We start from the raw sequence: 17,448 nt of genomic DNA on the forward strand, positions 1-17,448 counted from the left end.
CTGCGTAGCCCTATTCTGCCTCACCATTGGCAAAATAGCTTTATTTATCAACCAATCAGAGCAACGCACATTCACAGCATACAGAACGACATTCCACAACATTTCATATTAGCTATTAACATAAGACAGACTTTGTTTTCTGTCTTAATCCCTCAAATCCCACAAAACTCCTCAGTGACTAAAATTTTTAAGTTATTATTTGTTACATGTATGGGTATTTTGCCTGCATGAAGTAAGTCTGGGCAACATTTGCATGCAGTGCCTAAGGAGGTTAGAAGGGGGTCAGTTTTCCAGAACTGGAGTTCTAGACTGTTGTGAGCTACCATGTGAGAGCCATTATTGCCCTTTACCACTGAGCTATCTCCTATCCCAACCAAGTTAGTAAAAGTTTCAAGAGTATATTACTGTGGAAACTGCTTCTAATTTTAGCCAGCTTTGCGTCCATGCCTAAAAAGCCAAAAGCTCGCTCTCCTGAGCTTCTGGAAAAATAGCAGAATGTTTCCTTTTGATCTTTCTGGTTCAGTGCTTGCTGTCTTATGGGCACAAGCCATTTAAATAGCTTAATAGAGTAGTTTAAACACAGCAGACAAGACAGTGTGATGTCTTCATTGTCATTAGGAATGACACTGCAGTAGCATTTATAGTGTGCTGTCTTTGTTGTTGTTTGAGTAACACTGCTGTAGCATTTATAGTGTGCTGTCTTTGTTGTTGTTGTGAGTAACATTGCTGTAGCATTTATAGTGTGCTGTCTTTGTTGTTGTTATGAGTAACATTGCTGTAGCATTTATAGTGTGCTTTGTTGTTGTTGTGAGTAACACTGCTGTAACATAGTGTGCTGTCTTCATTGTCACTAGGAACAACACTGCTGTAATCTTACTGTGTGTAGTTTATTGCTGTTGTTAAAATTACCTTTTCTTTTACTTACACTATTATTTAGACATATTTTTATTTTATGTGTATAAGTATTTTGCTTGCATGTATGTATGTATGTATGTGCACCATGTGAGTGAAGTACCCACAGGGGCCAGAGGAGGTTGTCATAATCCCCGGAACTGGTTTTACAGTTGTGAGCTGCCGTCTGGATGCTGGGAACTGCACCTATATCCTCTGGAAAAACAGCAAGTGCTCTTAATCCCTGAGCTTTCTCTCCAGTCCCCCTTTCTTAACCTATGGTTGTCATTTTTGTATTGTTGTGTGTTAATTTTGAATTAGTTTTGAATGAGTTTTTTTTATTGAATAATTTTATTTCCATTAATCTATATGAAGATTTTATTATTATTTATATTCACATTTTTCATTAGTGTGTTTTTGTTCATTTGTACATTTACTCTATTGAATTATGGATAAGAACTCCTGTGCTTATAAGAAACATTTCCAAAGCCAAATAGAGAAATTAGTGATGTCTCTATATTTCTTTTTGTCTGTTTTAGGATGGCTACCATAGAGTAGTTAATGTTGTGCCAAAGAGACCACCACTGCTAGACAAGAGACCGCCTCTGCTAGACAAGAGACCGCCTCTGCTAGCCAGACCCGATGAAGGAGGCTACAGTAGATATTACAGTCATGTTGATTACCGAGACTATGACGAGGGCCGCAGTTATTCTCATGATCGAAGAAGTGGCCCACCTCACAGAGGAGTATGTAATTTCCCCCGTGTACTAATTGTTCTTTCTTTGAAGTTTAAAATTCATGTAACCAAAGTTTGTGTGCAGGCCTTGGAAGTAGAGTGGGCACGTGCTGCTTGTGCTCTTGTGTTGCTTGGCTTGGTTTATTTTGCAGCCTTCCCCACCCCCCTTTGCAGTAGGGTCTCACTGTACAGGTCAGGCTTGCCTGGAACTTGCTGGCCTCATGTCTCAGCCTCCTGGGTGCTGCAGTGCTAGGTTTTCAAGGTTTGGCTTGCATTCCAGTGAGGTGCTGTTGACCGCCGGCTGTAGCTCCAGAGGGCACTAGTATCAAGAGTCCGGTGATTCTGGTTAGTGAGTAGACATTCATTCCACCGTGCTTGCTTTTTGTGTGGTGCCGGGCAGCAAGGCCATGGCCTCCCTCCTGCTAGGTAAGCATTCTGTACTGAGCTGTATGCCTGGCCTGTACCTTGTTTGCCTTTTTACCTTAACCTTGCAGGGGTTTACTGATAGTCAGTGATGAAGAGATGGCCGGCACATGTCACTTCGTGTCCCTGTTTATAATTGCTTTATTTTTAACATAAACACGTGGGTGGGTGAGGCAGGTTTAAGTTGATTGTCTCATTTTTTGTTAGCATTCTTAAGTTCTGTTTGCTTTTAAGGTCTTTACTGTTTGAGATTAGAATTCAGTCAAGTCATTGTTTCAGATAGTAAATGCTTAAAATGTTAGCTACTAAGACTATCGGTGTGTTCTTGATAAATAATCTAGAAGTAGGTATTTAAGGGTCTGATAATTTATTACTTACAGATTTACAATAGTTCTCTTCTAGACTGTTTGCCACCCTTTTCCCTTTTTTTCCTCCCTGTAATATATAACACGACAGCCAATAGAATGTATTTACACGCTGTACTGTGAGCTCATGTTGACAGTTGAAGAAATGGAGGTAAGTGATTTCCTGAGGGTTAGCATATATGGGAGTCCAGTTCTCGTGGTCCTTCATCATGTGAGCCCTGATAATTCTGAAGTGGTCATGGGGCTTTTTAGTGGTTTCTGGTGATTATGGCTTGAGTTTGCAGTGCTACAGCTTTCTTACATTGCTGGCTTTTACTATGCCATGATATTCCTTTAGGAGGGGTCTAGGTACTGGGAAGTAAGCATTATTTCTATACTAGAGATACTGCATTATATTGTCAGACCCGTTCTCCAGGTAGTCTCAGGGAGAAAGGATTTGGTCAGAGCAAAAGCATCCTGTGCCCTTTCGTGAAAATTTTGGTCATCTGGTGAGTTTTGTTTTCACTAGGCTTGTATTTGATACCTCTTGAACATGATTTTTTCCCTAAAAGCTTGTAGTAGTGTTTCAGCCACAACACAGTTACTTATTTCATTCTTCCAGATTGTCTGTGCTGGGTCAGTTGAGGGGTAGGAGTTCTAGCTTTACATGCTGACAAGTCTTCTTTCTGTTCAGTCCTCAACACCACAAAACAAAACCATATTAATACAAACACTTGCTTGCTCTTAGACTTCACTTTTTCTTCTCTTTAAGTAAATGACTAGCACACCTGTGGTCCTTACACTTTTGCAGCACTAATTTTTATCTAGATTTTATTTAAACTACTTACTGGGTCCAGTATTTTTTTATAGCTGTGGAGTTTTTATTTTCTCTTATTTTTTAACATGAAGAGGGAAAATATAGACACATTTTATTGTGTTGAGTTTGTGATGTTAATGAGGAAGATGAAAAATAAGATTTTTGCTAAATCGGTTTCTCTTACTGTAAGTAATTTGCATGCTGTGTTTATTTTTTTATTTATTTTGTTTTGTTGAAGCAGAGTCTCTATATAGCCCTGCCTGCCCTGGAACTTGCTATGTAGATCAGGCTGGTCTTGAACTTGAGATCTTCTGCTTCTGCCTCTGGAGTGCTGAGATTAAAAGCATGTGTACTATGCCAAGCCTACATTTCATTTTTATTTTACTTGTGTTTTGCCTGCATGCAAACCTGCACTACGTGTGTCAGTTCTCATAGAGGCAAGAAGAAATCACTGGGTCTCCTGGAATTGCAGATAACAGATGGTTGTGAGCCATCTGTGGGGGCTGAGAATCAAACCTAGGTCCTCTGTAAGAGTAGCAAGTGTCTAAACCACTGAGCCATCTCTCCAGCCTCAGATGTGGTTGGCTTTTATGTCTCTTTGCACATGTGTTTTAGAGGACCAAAGTGCTTCATTTGATTAATTCACATAATGTAATATTGCTTATCAGTGATAATTCTCACTAGAGTGCTTCTAATTATGCCTTTATTGATTGATGAATGAGAAGAGAAAAGGAGTAAAATGGAAAGAGTACCAAGTTCTTCATTGACCTTGAACCACCTTGAACCTGAACATGGGTGAGAGAGCTTGGAAAATGAAAAGACTGAGCAATATACACTTGATTAGGCCCTTGACTTCAGAGAGCAAATATCTGTTGTCATGTTGGTATGTGTATCTGTGGCACTAAGTATGTGTGTGTCTGTCAAGGGAATAATGCATTTTTAAAATTACAGGTAAGTGGTACCACAGGTTCATAGTCTTCTTTAGTTGCTGAGACAGATGACTTGTATCTTTTGTTTATCATGTTTTGGAAGTTCAGGAATACCTAGAGAAGTGTTTTTACCCACATTGTAGTTGTACCTCAGAGGCTGTTTAAAATAGGGTGACAAAAGCCCAAATTCAATGTTTTATGTTACAGGATGATTCTGGCTACAGATGGACAAGAGATGATCATTCCACAAGCCGACAGCCGGAGTACAGGTAAAAGGATAAGAATAATAAGAACTTTGATACTCTTACTGTCTGCGATGTGTGCCGTAGAAATCTAACAGCAGATGTGCAGCTGGAGTCTTCACTAGGGTTTGAATTCAAAAGCAGAGAACATTATCTCTGTGTCTGATGTAGCGAAGAACTGGTGTTCCTCATTGGTTGGCGTTTTATAACTGACTATATATTTTAAAATAAGTCTGAATATTGATAGTCTTAAAATTTTTTAAATTCTTAATGTTTGTGGATTATGGGTATAATTTTCTTTAACTGGAGAGTAAAGCATTTTTTATTTTTCCAGAAGTAGCCTTTTGAAAGTACTCAGCCTTACAAAGTGTCTTCTGTCATAAGGTATTATCTCTGGTGGTCTATTTAAATTATTTTTTGTTTATTTATTTCTGTATATGTATGTGTATATTTGTGTAGTGGGGTTTGTATGTGCTGTGGTGGAGGTCAGAGGACACCTTTTGGGGGTTTGTTCTCTCCTATTCCTGGGACCTGTGATTTGACCAAGAAATGCTCCCCGTCGGCTTATGTGGTGAAAGCTTGGTCCTCAGCTGATGATGCTACTTTGGGAGGTGCTAAAAACTTGAGGAGTGGAGAAAGTTAGGTCACTTTGGTCCTCATAGCTGCCGGAAGTGAGTCCTCCACATATGCTCCCATTGCTTGGCTGTTCTACCTCACCTGGTTAAGGCCACTCACCCTTACCCAACAAGAAATTTTCAGCACTTGGAGATAAAGGGAAGCACTTTCATTATTGTGCAGCTGTTGCCTCTAGCTAGTGCATAAAGAGGCCCAGCCCCGATCAGAAATCCTTAATAGCTTAGATAGGGATGGCTGTTACCATAATCTTGTCTCCGGGACCATTCTGGGGGTGGTATTGGCATCCTTGCCCCAAAGGAGAGTTTTCCCAGAGCTACACAAGTCGTCGCCCCCCCCCCTCCCCCCAGAGCTGAGGACCAAACCCAGGGCCTTGCGCTTGCTAGGCAAGCGCTCTACCACTGAGCTAAATCCCCAACCCTAAACAAGTTTTTTTTTTTTTACAGAAGGTGAAATTGGCAGATTTCTAGTCAAGTCAGTTTAATTTTTCGCAAACAAAACTTGCTGTCTGTGCTCATTTCTAGAACAAAAGGGAAAGGAAGGACAGGCAGGTTAGAAGAGCAGACAGCAGCAGTGAAGTTTTCTCTGTTGTCTCAGTTCAGAGTTTCTTATTCCTGTGTAACTATTTCCCTAGCGGGCTTGTTAATCCCATTCAGTTAATGTTTTCCCTTTCTCCTTATACCTGAGGCCCACAGCAGAGCTACAAAGCAAGCCAGCTATGAATTGGCAGCTCTGAAATTGTGGTCAGGATTAAATCTGTGGTGCTTGAAGTCACTGTTTCTCAGCTGTTTGTCACGCTGATGGAAGTCTCACAGAAGGTGGTGGCCAGGGTGGGTTGTTGCTGTGGCCATGCGCTTTCTAAGCCAGTGGAAGTGCGTCTGTGGGAGGAGCTGGTAATGTCTGTAGAAACAGCTTCAAGTGCTGCAAGCAGAGCTTCCTGTGATGCTGGGGAGAGCTCAGAAAGCCAGCATACAGACAGTGGAGTGTAAGTCAAGACCATGCGTTCAGTTCGTGCAGAACTGAGGATACTCTCTGCAACTGCACTAGAGGTCGGTCATGCACATTACATTGCATTAAAGCTCTGTCTCATCTTGACCATGTTCTGAGACTATACTGTCTGAATTTAATAATGATAATAGACAACTAAATGTACTGGAAGAGATTTGAAGGCAGCCTGGTATTTAGGTTGGGATATATTTATTACTGGTCTCTCTCTCTTTTTTTTTTTTTTAAGAGTTTTTATTTATTATGTATACAGTGTTCTGTCTACACGTAGACTTGCAGGCTAGAAGAGGACACCAGATCTCATTACAGATGGTTGTGAGCCCCCATGTGGTTGCTGGGAATTGAACTCAGGACCTCTGGAAGAGCAGCCAGTGCTCTTAACCTCTGAGCCATCTCTCCAGCCCCTATTACTGGTCTCTTACATCTATGTTTACAGTGAGAACTGAGCAGAAAGCACAGTGGGAAGTTTAAAAGTTTGTAGTTTGCCCAGGAAACAAGTAAATATATATGAAGAACTTGAGACCAAGCAAAGTGTAGCTACCAAAGAGATCTGAGCTATGATAAGGAAACCATGGTCTGGGGATGCAGCTCAGTGGTAGAGCATTTCTCCTCCTTTCTCTCTCTTTCCCTCTCTCCCCCCTCCCTCTTCCTCCCCCTCCCTTCCTCTCTTCTTCTTCAAGATTTTTTTCTTCTATTTTTTATTTTTTCCCCCTCCAGAGCTGAGGACCGAACCCAGGGCTTTGCACTTGCTAGGCAAGCGCTCTACCAATGAGCTAAATCCCCACCCCCAATTTGTTTTTATTTTATGTGTATGAATGCTTTGCCTGTGTTTATGTATATGTACCATATATATTCCTGATACCCAAGAGGCCAGAAGAGGAAGTCAGATCCCTTGGAACTGTAGTTGCAGATGGTTGTAAGCTGCCATGTTGGTCCTGGGAACTGAACCCAGGCCCTCTTCAAGAGTAGCAAGTGCTCTTAAATAATGAACCATTTCTCTGCCGTCAAACAGAACACTTTTTTAGTATGCCCACAGCCTTGGTTTCCCATCTTTAGCATTTAAAAACAAAACAAAAAAGAAAAAGCCAAGTACTTGGATAATAAGGAAAATGCCTTAGTTCATCTTGGGAATTAGCTTTCCCAACCTATGAATTTTCCTGTGGTTAACTGTTAAGGCACTCAGGCTGCTGTAGGGGCGGAAGACCCTACTGGTTAAGCTGGTCGCTGACCTTGGTGTTACCTACATGATTGGTTTTTTTCAGACAGGCAAAGTAGAAGTGCCATATAGACTTGCAGAATTTCAGAAGATACCGTAGGAGGCCAGGCAGTGTATGGCAAGGTCAGAGTTGCTGGCACCTGCCCTAGAGGGTGCTGTGTGAAGCCCAAGTTGTAGTTGGTAGCACCAAAAGAAATTTGGAGATGTTAGGAATGGGGAACATTTGTTCAGGAAAGCTACAGGCAGCCTACTATACTAGATAGTGTTATGATAAACAGCACTAGTGGCGGCGCTGGTTACTGGCAGAAAAGTCATGGCCCACAGCCACGACTACCGGAGTTTTCATAGAAAGAAAGGAGAGCCAGGCCTGGACAGAAAGGAAGATGGAGGGAGCAGAGAGAGAACACAGAGAGTGTGGGGGTCAGTGTCCGGCTTTTTAAGGTGGGGATTGCGTGGCCACACGGTGGTAGTCGCCAGCACCTGCTGATGATGTAAGACATAAGGCACAGGACCCTGGGCTGCACATGTACAGAATCCTGACAGACAGGGCTTGCAATGAGAAAGGCTGTAGGGTGCCTAAGCTTCTGGGAGTACATACACTTGATACTCCCTGCTGTACACGGAGGTATAAGATTTAACGTTTTGGGCTTGCATTGGTTTGCTCCTTTGCTATTCTCTTTTTCTTTTGGAATTGGTATTTTACTGCTTACCATTTTATTGAGTAGCTATTTCCTCGGAATTGAAACATTCTTTCCATGAGGAGGAGGGAAGCTCAGAAAACTAGTGACATAAGGCCCAAGAAACTCAGCTCATTCACAAAGCTCCTCCTCTTATTATAGATGCAGTGAGCAACACTGAGGCTGAGGCCAAGAGAGCCCAGCAGAGCTTTCTGAAAGTCCTGTGGGAACCTCAGGGACATTACTTTTTGTGAGTTGTCACCCTTGCTGAAAGAGGCTTTGGGGTAACTCAGCTGCCTTGAGGCACTCACACTCTTGTAAGTAATCCGGGCCCTCCACAAATCCTTACTTTGGTTTAGTTTGGTCATCAGTGCCTTTTTTGGGAAAAGGAAGGAAAAGTCACACAACACATTGTATATTGGAAGTATGTGGCTTATTTTTGGATTTTACAAGGGCTCACAGCTAAGAGTTTGCTTTGAGTCCTAGAAGAGATTTTGCTTAGACATTTACACATTGTTAATACTGTTGCAACTATGCATCCTTCTGGATTAAAGGAAGATTAAAGGCATATCTCTGAGTTTGAGGCTAGCCTAGTCTACTTAGTGAATTCTAGTCCAGCCAGGGCTAAATAATGGAAGCCTTCTCAAAAATCAACAAACAAACAAACAAACAAGACTATGGGGAACTCTTGGGAATGAATTGGACGCACTTTACGTTCTGGGATGGTTGTGAGCCTTTGGGGCTAGCTTGCAGTGTTGTCGTTTGAATATGACGTGCTCCTCACAGGCTTTATACTTTGAAACATGGTCCCTAATTTCTAATACTAGAAAATTAGCAATTTTCTAGTATTTCTAATAGCCAGTAGGTTCCCCAGACCTTTGGCAGAAGTGATCAGTATTATTTTTAAAGTTTCACTGCTGTCTGTCTTGTTTTTATACTATCCCTCACCTGTCTTATTTTGTATCCTTACTGTAAGAGCTGAGGTAACCACCAGCGTGATCAGGGCCAGCAGGAATACCAGCTGTGCACAAACGTGCTGCCATCCCCACTCAGAACAGCAAAGGCAAGGGCATCAAGACCATGGCCTTCTCTTCCATCTGCAGCTGGCTTTACACTTCACGTAACCACTGCTGTTGAGTGTCTGCACCTCTTCTGTTGAGTAGCTGTTATTTCTGTTGCTCCTCTTGGGACAGAGTCTGCTATGTGTCCGAGTGTTCTGTAAGCTTTGATCGCCCGTGGCTGCTGCCGGCACAAGCTTGTCTTCTCCCACCCTCACTCTGACTCCCCTCCAGTCTGCTGCTCTCCAGTCCTCCTCCCAGGACCAGCAATCCTTTGTCATCCCACGGAATGAACGCACGGTACCCCTAGATGGCAGCCCTCACCTATGATTCCGAAACAGTTCTCTGAGACTGGGGTTCTTTCCCTTGCAGTTCATGAGATCTGTAAGGGACTGTGGGTTAGTCAGCTTCTCTTACTATAACTTACAGAAAGTAACATCTATTCTGACTCACGATTTCAGATGTTAAGTTGGGGACATACACCTAGTGACCCAATTCATCCAGCAAAGCCCCATTTCTTCATGACCAAAGGTCTGGGTAAACCTATTGGCTATTGGAAATACTAGAAAATTAGCAATTAGTAAATCAGCCGTCAGTAGCATACAATAGAAAATATTTTTAAATGTTCTAGCATAAGAAATGTATTGAATAATGAAGAAAATGGCCTGTTATTTTGGAAGACCTGACTAACAGTAGTCATGTGTCTGAGCAGAGTGCCATAAAAATGTCAGTTCTATTAACATTAGGGTGTGAATTTGTTTCCTAAAAAAAAATTCAGTTTTTTTTATATTGAAAATTGGTAAACTGGTTCTAAAAATAACATGAAAGAATAAAGAGCTAAGTGGAGAAAATAGCCTTAAAAGGTGTGAATTCTATAAAAATACCATATATGCAAAAGTCTAGAGTGAGGGACAGTGCTGCGGATGCAGCTGGAGTGAAGTGGACGAGTGAAGTGGACCAGAAGAGGCCTGGTTGGAGAGAAGGCTTGGGCTCTAGCCACAGTCACGTGCATTTTAAAGTTTGAACCGTGTTGTATGCCCTCTTTAAAGAGCTGAAGCATATTTCCATTAAAAATTAATTTTAACTTGGATGATTTTCTGTTTTCTTTCTTGTTAATATAAATGAGTTTGTAATTTCCTTTATGTATACTGCTATAACTGTATCCCATAATTCTGGTGACTTTTGATTATCCTGGTCCGATCTTGATATATTCTAATTATTTTCTGATCATTCAATGTTGCCTATAATATTCTACCTTAAAATTCATTTATCATTAGTCATCATTAGTAAGTTTTCTTAATTAATCCATGGGCATTAAAACAAGATAACATTTCTGTTTTTATGGATGGAGTTCATTGTATTTGCCATCTACATTTTTTTAAAAAATTTATTTTACAATACAATTCAGTTCTATATATCAGCCACGGATTCCCTTGTTCTCCCCCCTCCTGCACCCCCCTCCCCCCCAACCCACCCCCCATTCCCACCTTCTCCAGGGCAAAGCCTCCCCTGAGGACTGAGATCAACCTGGTAGACTCAGTCCAGGCAGGTCCAGTCCCCTCCTCCCAGGCCGAGCCTAGTGACCCTGCATAAGCCCCAGTTTTCAAACAGCCAACTCATGTAATGAGCACAGGACCCGGTCCCACTGCCTGGATGCCTCCCAAACAGATCAAGCCAATCAACTGTCTCACCCATTCAGAGGGCCTGATCTGGTTCATAGTTCATGGCTATCTACATTTCTTATATGTCTGTCTTTATTTTATGCCAGATACTCTTCTTATCCTCTGAATAGAAAGGTGCCGCATTCATATAGCCTACATTTTATAATGCATAGAAAACAAATCATGTGCTCTAAACAGTTATTAACTATGCATAATTGTGCAGAAAAAGAAAGCAGACTGACGTAGAGACAGACTACTTGACCCTCCACATCTTCCTGTATTCTCATGGTCTCTGGGTGTTTACAGTAATGGTTTATGTCTTTTACTGCCTGCCGCCTATCTGGCTGGCTGTTGTCTGTTCTTTGTATCAGGGGGGTATGTGGAAGACTTCCTACATAAAAGACTGTAAGAATAGAAAGCAGCATATGCTTTAGAACAGAGTTGACTGAATAATACACAAATCAAGGAGTGAAACTAGTTAAGTATGTTGGTAGTATTCTAAGTGTGTAAGAAAGCCATGTCAGTGGTAAGTTTTCTCCTATCCAGTGGAGTACATAGTGATTGTTTAATTGTGGAAAGAAATTGAAGTTTTAAATTTATAGACAAGTTGTTAAAACAATTCAAAGGACTTTAGTATCCATCCACTGGAGGTCTTATTAATGTCTCCAACAGTGCCCTAATATGCTACAGAAATATTGAGGTGGGCTCACAAATTACCTTTCAGGTAAACTCTCTTAGTTGGGGCAACTTAGTCTTTCCTTAGGGCTCTTGTTTTTGGCAAGATGAACAATGAGCAGATACTTTTAAAAGTATTATTTGCAGTACTGGGGTGCTGAGCCTAGATCCTCACATGTGCTAAGCAAGCATGCTGCCACTGAGCTTCATTCCCAGCCCCAAATTATTTGAGTGGCATGTTCTCAATAAAGTCTGATGTTTCTTCATGATTATTAGACCTTGGTTATACATTTTGCTGGGACAATTCCTAAAGTGATGTGTTCTTTGAGTTGCAGACATTTCTATTGTGAGCTACTTTTCCCCTAGGTAATTAGTAAGAGGCCGTTAAGGGCAATGCTTTAAAGCTATGCAACTACCATTCTTCATCCACCTTTCACATGATCTTTCTGACCTGAGTTTTTCTTGCCTGAATGCTTTATCGGAGCTATTGTTATATATAGACCTGTTTCCATTTCTCCAAATTCATGTTTTGAAGTTTATGTTAGTTTAGTTTTGGTTGGTTTTTTTGTTTTTTTTGAGTTAGGATCTCATGTAGTTCAGCATGATCTTCAGCTTGCTATATAATGGAGGATGACTTTGAAATACTGATCTTCTGCCTCTACTTCTTGAATGCTGGGATTACAGGTATGTACAACCATACACCTAGTTTATGTTGTGCTGGGGTTGGAATTCATAACTTAATATATGCTAAATGAGCACTCTACAAACTACACTGCAACACAAAGGTGTTGAAATTCAAATCCCCAACATGATAGTGTTGGGTCAGGCTTTTGGGGAGGTGTTTTTTGCATGGAGGTGCAGTCCTTGTAATTGGGGTTGGGACCTGTATTAAGAACAGTGAGAACTTAATTCTCTGTTCTCCATCATATGAGGATACAACAAGGAAATGATCAACTACAAACCAAGAAGGACTTTGCCATACATGAGATCTGCTGGTAACTTGATCTTGGGCTTTCTGGCCTCCAGAAGTAGGAGGAATAGACATGTGCTAGGCGTGCATATATACAAAGGTGCCTGGAATTTTATAACTGCATTTGTTTTATACAGTATTTATTTATATTGAGGACCATAATTTTGTGGCATTATGATTTCTTTTATATGTTTGTACATGCTTTTCTGTCAGTGAGGCTCCTGACTTTGAGTTGTCAAGAGAGGCTCTCTGTGAGTCTTTAGGTCTTACAGGCCTTACCAAAGTATTCAGGAGATTGACTGCTTATTATTCAGGTGGTTCTTAGAAAAATGTTTGCAGTGACTATTCTTTCTCTTTGTTCATTATTGTGGAATATTTTAAGGTGTGTTACATTTGTTTACACTCTGGAACATTTATTTAATGATACAAAGATATGTTACATTTGCTTATGTTGCATTTGTTTAACTCTGTGAAGCTGTGTTACTGTGCCTGTCTAAAACACCTGATGGTTTAATGAGCTGAATGTCCAATAGCGAAGCAGGATAAAGGATAGGTGGGGTTGGCAGGCAGGGAGAAGAACTAGAAGGACAAATCTGGGAGGAGAGGAGAAGGAACGAGAGAAAGAGAAGGACACAAGGGGCCAGCCACCCAGCTATACACCCAGTAACAGAGTAAAAAAGAAAGATATACAGAAGTAAAAAAAGGTAAAAGCCCAGAGACAAAAGGTAGATGGGCTAATTTAGGTTAAGAAAAGCTGACAAGAAACAAGCCAAGCTAAGGCCAGGCATTTATAATTAAGAACAAACCTCTGCGTGTGATTTATTTGGGAGCTGGGTGGCAGGCACACCAAAGAGCATAAAACAACAGTTCATAGATTAGACTTGTTTACTACTACATGTAAGAACATTAGATTCTGCATATTCAGAGTTCCCCATTTCTGAACCAAGTCTGATGCACTTGTGGCATACATTTAGAATGGAGTCTAGTTCCTGATATTGCTCCTATTGATTGCTGCTGAAGCAAAGTCTTTGAGTCTAATAGAGAAGCAGAAATGGGGATTGAGAAAAAGAATTATATCTGATATATGTTTTGCAAGTAAAAGATCATCTAGATGTGGTTGATGAGCATAAGAAGGAACAGGGAAATATCTTTTTGATGGGTGTTTACTGTGTATACATAACAGGAATGGTTTCAAGCAAAGACTAGTATTCAAAGTTAAGATTGTGTAAGGAAAAGATGCAGTTAGACACGAGGAAGGGAGTGAGATCAGAACTCTGGAAGTAATGGAACATCTAAAATAGAATTGGAGTCACTGACATCTACAAATGAGAACTGAAGTGTGAAGATTAACATAGCCGTTGAGTTTGTTTGCATGAAGGTGAACGGTATAGAAGTAGATTCAACATAGGTGGGTAAGCTCTTAAACATACTTTAAAAGGAGTTGGAGAACTAATTAGCTGGAGAAACCCTGGCTCCTTTGGGTTGCTTTTTCCTTAGGTCATCAGTGACTTGTGCATCTTTCATAGGTTGAAGGGAAAGAGTCAGGCTGAAGATCCGAGTTAGTAAAAGGATAATTGACCATGATCACCAGAGAAGCGAGATGAAGAGTACTGGGTGGAGGGGCCAACTTTAGATGGGGAGAGATCCTATAAAGTAAGGAGAGAGAAGAGTGTGCAGGAAGGTAAACCAGGTAGAGGTCATTTGTTCCTTATAGCTGCTCTCTTTTTCATTGTTTGTGGGAAGGTGAGATGACTCATGGACGGTCAAGGGTTTGGTGGTGGATTAGAGGATTTGGGGGAGAATAATTAAGGCCAATGATAGTTTGAGCTCCCAAAGACAAGTAAAAATGTTACTGACTGGGATTGAAGGGCTACTAGGAATTGAGACAGGCACTGTGGTTGACTGACTCAGGCCAGTGGGATCTCCAGAATACAGCAGTCCAACTCTTCTAGGAAGATTTGTGGTATTAATTCGGGGTTTGGGTTGAAGAATAGCGCCTCAGAATTTCAAGGATGAAATGTTGATATTTATATAATGTCAAGGTTGGAAGGGTACCAAGTGAGACTGGGTTGAGGATCATGGATTGCTAAAAATATAGGGGTAGCAGCAGGTACCCAGCAGTTGAGGGTGGTGATGTGGTAGAGCAAGAAAACCACCAGAATATGATACCATATTTAGAATGTGATAATAGAAAGCCAGATGTGGTGGTGAATATCTGAAATCTCAGCTCAAACCAGAGCATTGTAGTGAGTTCAAGCCAGAGTGAGACTTTATCTTGAACAATACAAAATAAATAGAATAAGAATTCTATATAAGATAAAGCCGGGCGTTGGTGGCGCACGCCTTTAATCCCAGCACTCGGGAGGCAGAGGCAGGCGGATCTTTGTGAGTTCGAGGCCAGCCTGGGCTACCAAGTGAGTTCCAGGAAAGGCGCAAAGCTACACAGAGAAACCCTGTCTCGAAAAAACCAAAAAAAAAAAAAATAGAATAAGAATTCTTCTGAAGGGCATCTCTGGAAAATGATGCCAAAGTTCAAGATGCCAAAGTTAACAACGTGTATGGCTGAAGTATTATGAAGGAAAGGGGAAGTTAAAGATTGTGATGTACAAAACCTACAGTTATACACATGGATTTTGAGATTTGATCACAGGCTCTGCAGTAGCACTATAAACTAGCATTCTGTTAGCATCTTTAGGGGCTGTGAGGAAGGTTTGGGAAGTGATTAATATGGGTTTTTTGAACTTTCCTTTTTTTCCTTTTTCTTTTTAATTTTCAGCGTATGTGTGTGTGTTGACCAGAAGAAGGCATCTCTGATCCTCTAGAGCTAGAGTTATAGGCACTGTGAGCCACTGAACTAGGAATTGCTAGAAATTGAACTCTGGTCCTCCAGAAGAACAGCATTTGAGATCCCCAAAGCCTGGCCCCTAATGACTGTACAAAGCGACATTTACTCCAACAAGGGCACACCTCCTAATAGTGCCACTCCCTATGAGCCAATGGGGGCCATTTTCCTTCTAACCACCACAGAGGCAGAGAAAGACTAGGCTGTTGTGGGCTTCTGAAACCTCCCAAGACCACCTTCAGTGACAAATCTCTTTTAACAGTCCACCAACAAGACACTAATGGGATAAATCCATGGAGTCTATTTGATGGTCAAAGGAATTTATTTGGGGGTTAACTCACAACCAGAATAAACGAGTTGGTCACAGAATCTTGGAGGGGTGGGACATGGTCCAATGCTGTTCTTAGTGAAGAGAAGAGAGAGTGCATTTATGCATCTCAGGTATTAAGGATCCCTGGTGGCCATGCCCAAGGGGCAGATATCTAGCATCTACATGCTTCCTCACTAGGGGTAGTGCATCAGGGCATGGAACAAACAATCACCCACTACATCTCCCCCTTTTGTCTAAGGAAGAAAGTTCTAACCTAACACAAAACTATATACAATAGGAATAAATATAAAGAAGAAATAAAGGGTAATGACATAAACAAATGGAACTATAACCGACTATAACATCAAACAAGAGATACATACTAACATCCAGAGAAGTCTAGAGCATAGGTAAATGGCATGTTACAGAGATCATTCCAAAAGGTGTCCTATCCTGAAGAATTTGAATCTAAAACTTAATATGTTCTAGCTAAGATATGAGAAGATTGTAACTGTAACTGTTAGTCTTCAATCTCATCAAAGACCTGAGAAGGAATATAATAATACCCGAGAAAATGAGAGATGGATGCAAGCAACTTTCGGGAATTTTGCGAGAGTAGATAAGAGACAGCTGACAGCCTGGACAGTCACCTAAACTTTGTCAGCATCGTTGGTGCGTCCAAATTTGCTACAGGCCTATAATATTTGACAGACCATTTTCAGAAGCAAGAATTTTGAAAGACCATCTTATCCCCATCTTGGCAAGGTTCAGTAGTTGCTTTTCCTTGTGTCCTGCTCATCCAGAAAAGACAGCATTCGTACTGTCATCATTCGAGGCCAGGGCAGTTTTTTGCCTAGTAGGCCATTTTGTGCCAAGATGACAAACTTCCAAACGGAAATGTCCTAGAAGTCCAACATTTTCTCAAGACCAAATCGATGTTGCCAGGAGCAATCATATCTCCCATCAACAGAATTCTAAGTTATTTAAATGCCATATTCTCTAGGTCAATGAAGTATTTTAAGATTACCTGTCCCTCTGACCTTTGCATCTCTTAAATCTCGACAACTTACTAACAACTATAGAGATCACAAGCAAATTGTGACTATAAATTTGTAAGTCTTACCTACCTAAATAACCTTATGACTAAGGCTTCATATAAACAAGGTAAACAGTCTGTAAGAAAATATACAGTAAAAGGACAATGACCTCAAAATTATGACAGTGCACAAAATATCTTAAACAGGTAGAAATGTATAGTGCAATATGACAATCCTAAATATGTATCAATATGTAAAATACCCTAAACAGAGGTAGAACATACATACAGTATGGCAAATATAATTTTACATTTGTATCAGTATACAAACATTTCAAATAAGAGTAGAAAAATATGTACATTACAACAAATACAGTTCTTTATTTGTATCAATATACAAGAATCCATAACAGTGCAAATTATCTAAGACTGATATTTTACTAAATTAGGTTACTAGTATATATACTAATCTATACCTATCCATTCCCCTTTTTCTTTAGGATAATGCTGAGTCTAATATTTTCTTCTACCACCAACCCTATAACCATCATCCACAACCCTAAGAAACATGAAACCTTTGGGAGAAAGGGCCTCATTTTCTTAGAATTGTTTCCTTTGTTTTAGGGGTTGACGGTATCTCTGTGGGGTTCTGTAAGAAAGCTCAGATAGGTCTCAATTGGACTAACTGTAGATTCTGCAGCCAGTCTCAGAGTAATGGGTAAGGTTGTCTGAGATTCTGGCTAGACGTGTAGTATGATGGACCATCTCATCTTGGAACTGCCCTTGAGAGTTTTCAGTCCAAGGTTTATCATTAAGAAATGTTAGCCGGGCGGTGGTGGCGCACGCCTTTAATCCCAGCACTCGGGAGGCAGAGGCAGGCGGATCTCTGTGAGTTCGAGGCCAGCCTGGTCTCCAAAGCGAGTTCCACGAAAGGCGCAAAACTACACAGAGAAAACCGGTCTCAAAAACCCCCCCCCCCAAAA

General features: G+C 40.9%; 1 protein-coding gene across 19 annotated transcripts in view; it reads left to right on the top strand.

Moving 5' to 3' along the window:
- The window catches only part of Pphln1 (periphilin 1), a 131,834-nt gene that overhangs the window by 55,738 nt on the left and 58,648 nt on the right, over positions 1 to 17,448 (top strand). For 11 of the 19 annotated variants that reach the window (XM_015993173.3, XM_006974310.4, XM_076556650.1 and 8 more), the window contains 2 exons: positions 1,431 to 1,637; positions 4,348 to 4,409. In XM_015993173.3, the coding sequence (XP_015848659.3) occupies positions 1,431 to 1,637; positions 4,348 to 4,409 (269 nt within the window). The remainder of the gene's footprint in view (positions 1 to 1,430; positions 1,638 to 4,347; positions 4,410 to 17,448) is intronic. The other 8 variants (XM_076556658.1, XM_006974315.3, XM_076556655.1 and 5 more) reach the window with 1 other exon arrangement.

The sequence above is a fragment of the Peromyscus maniculatus genome, chromosome 20 (genome assembly GCF_049852395.1).
Source record: "Peromyscus maniculatus bairdii isolate BWxNUB_F1_BW_parent chromosome 20, HU_Pman_BW_mat_3.1, whole genome shotgun sequence".
NCBI classification, from domain to species: domain Eukaryota; kingdom Metazoa; phylum Chordata; class Mammalia; order Rodentia; family Cricetidae; genus Peromyscus; species Peromyscus maniculatus.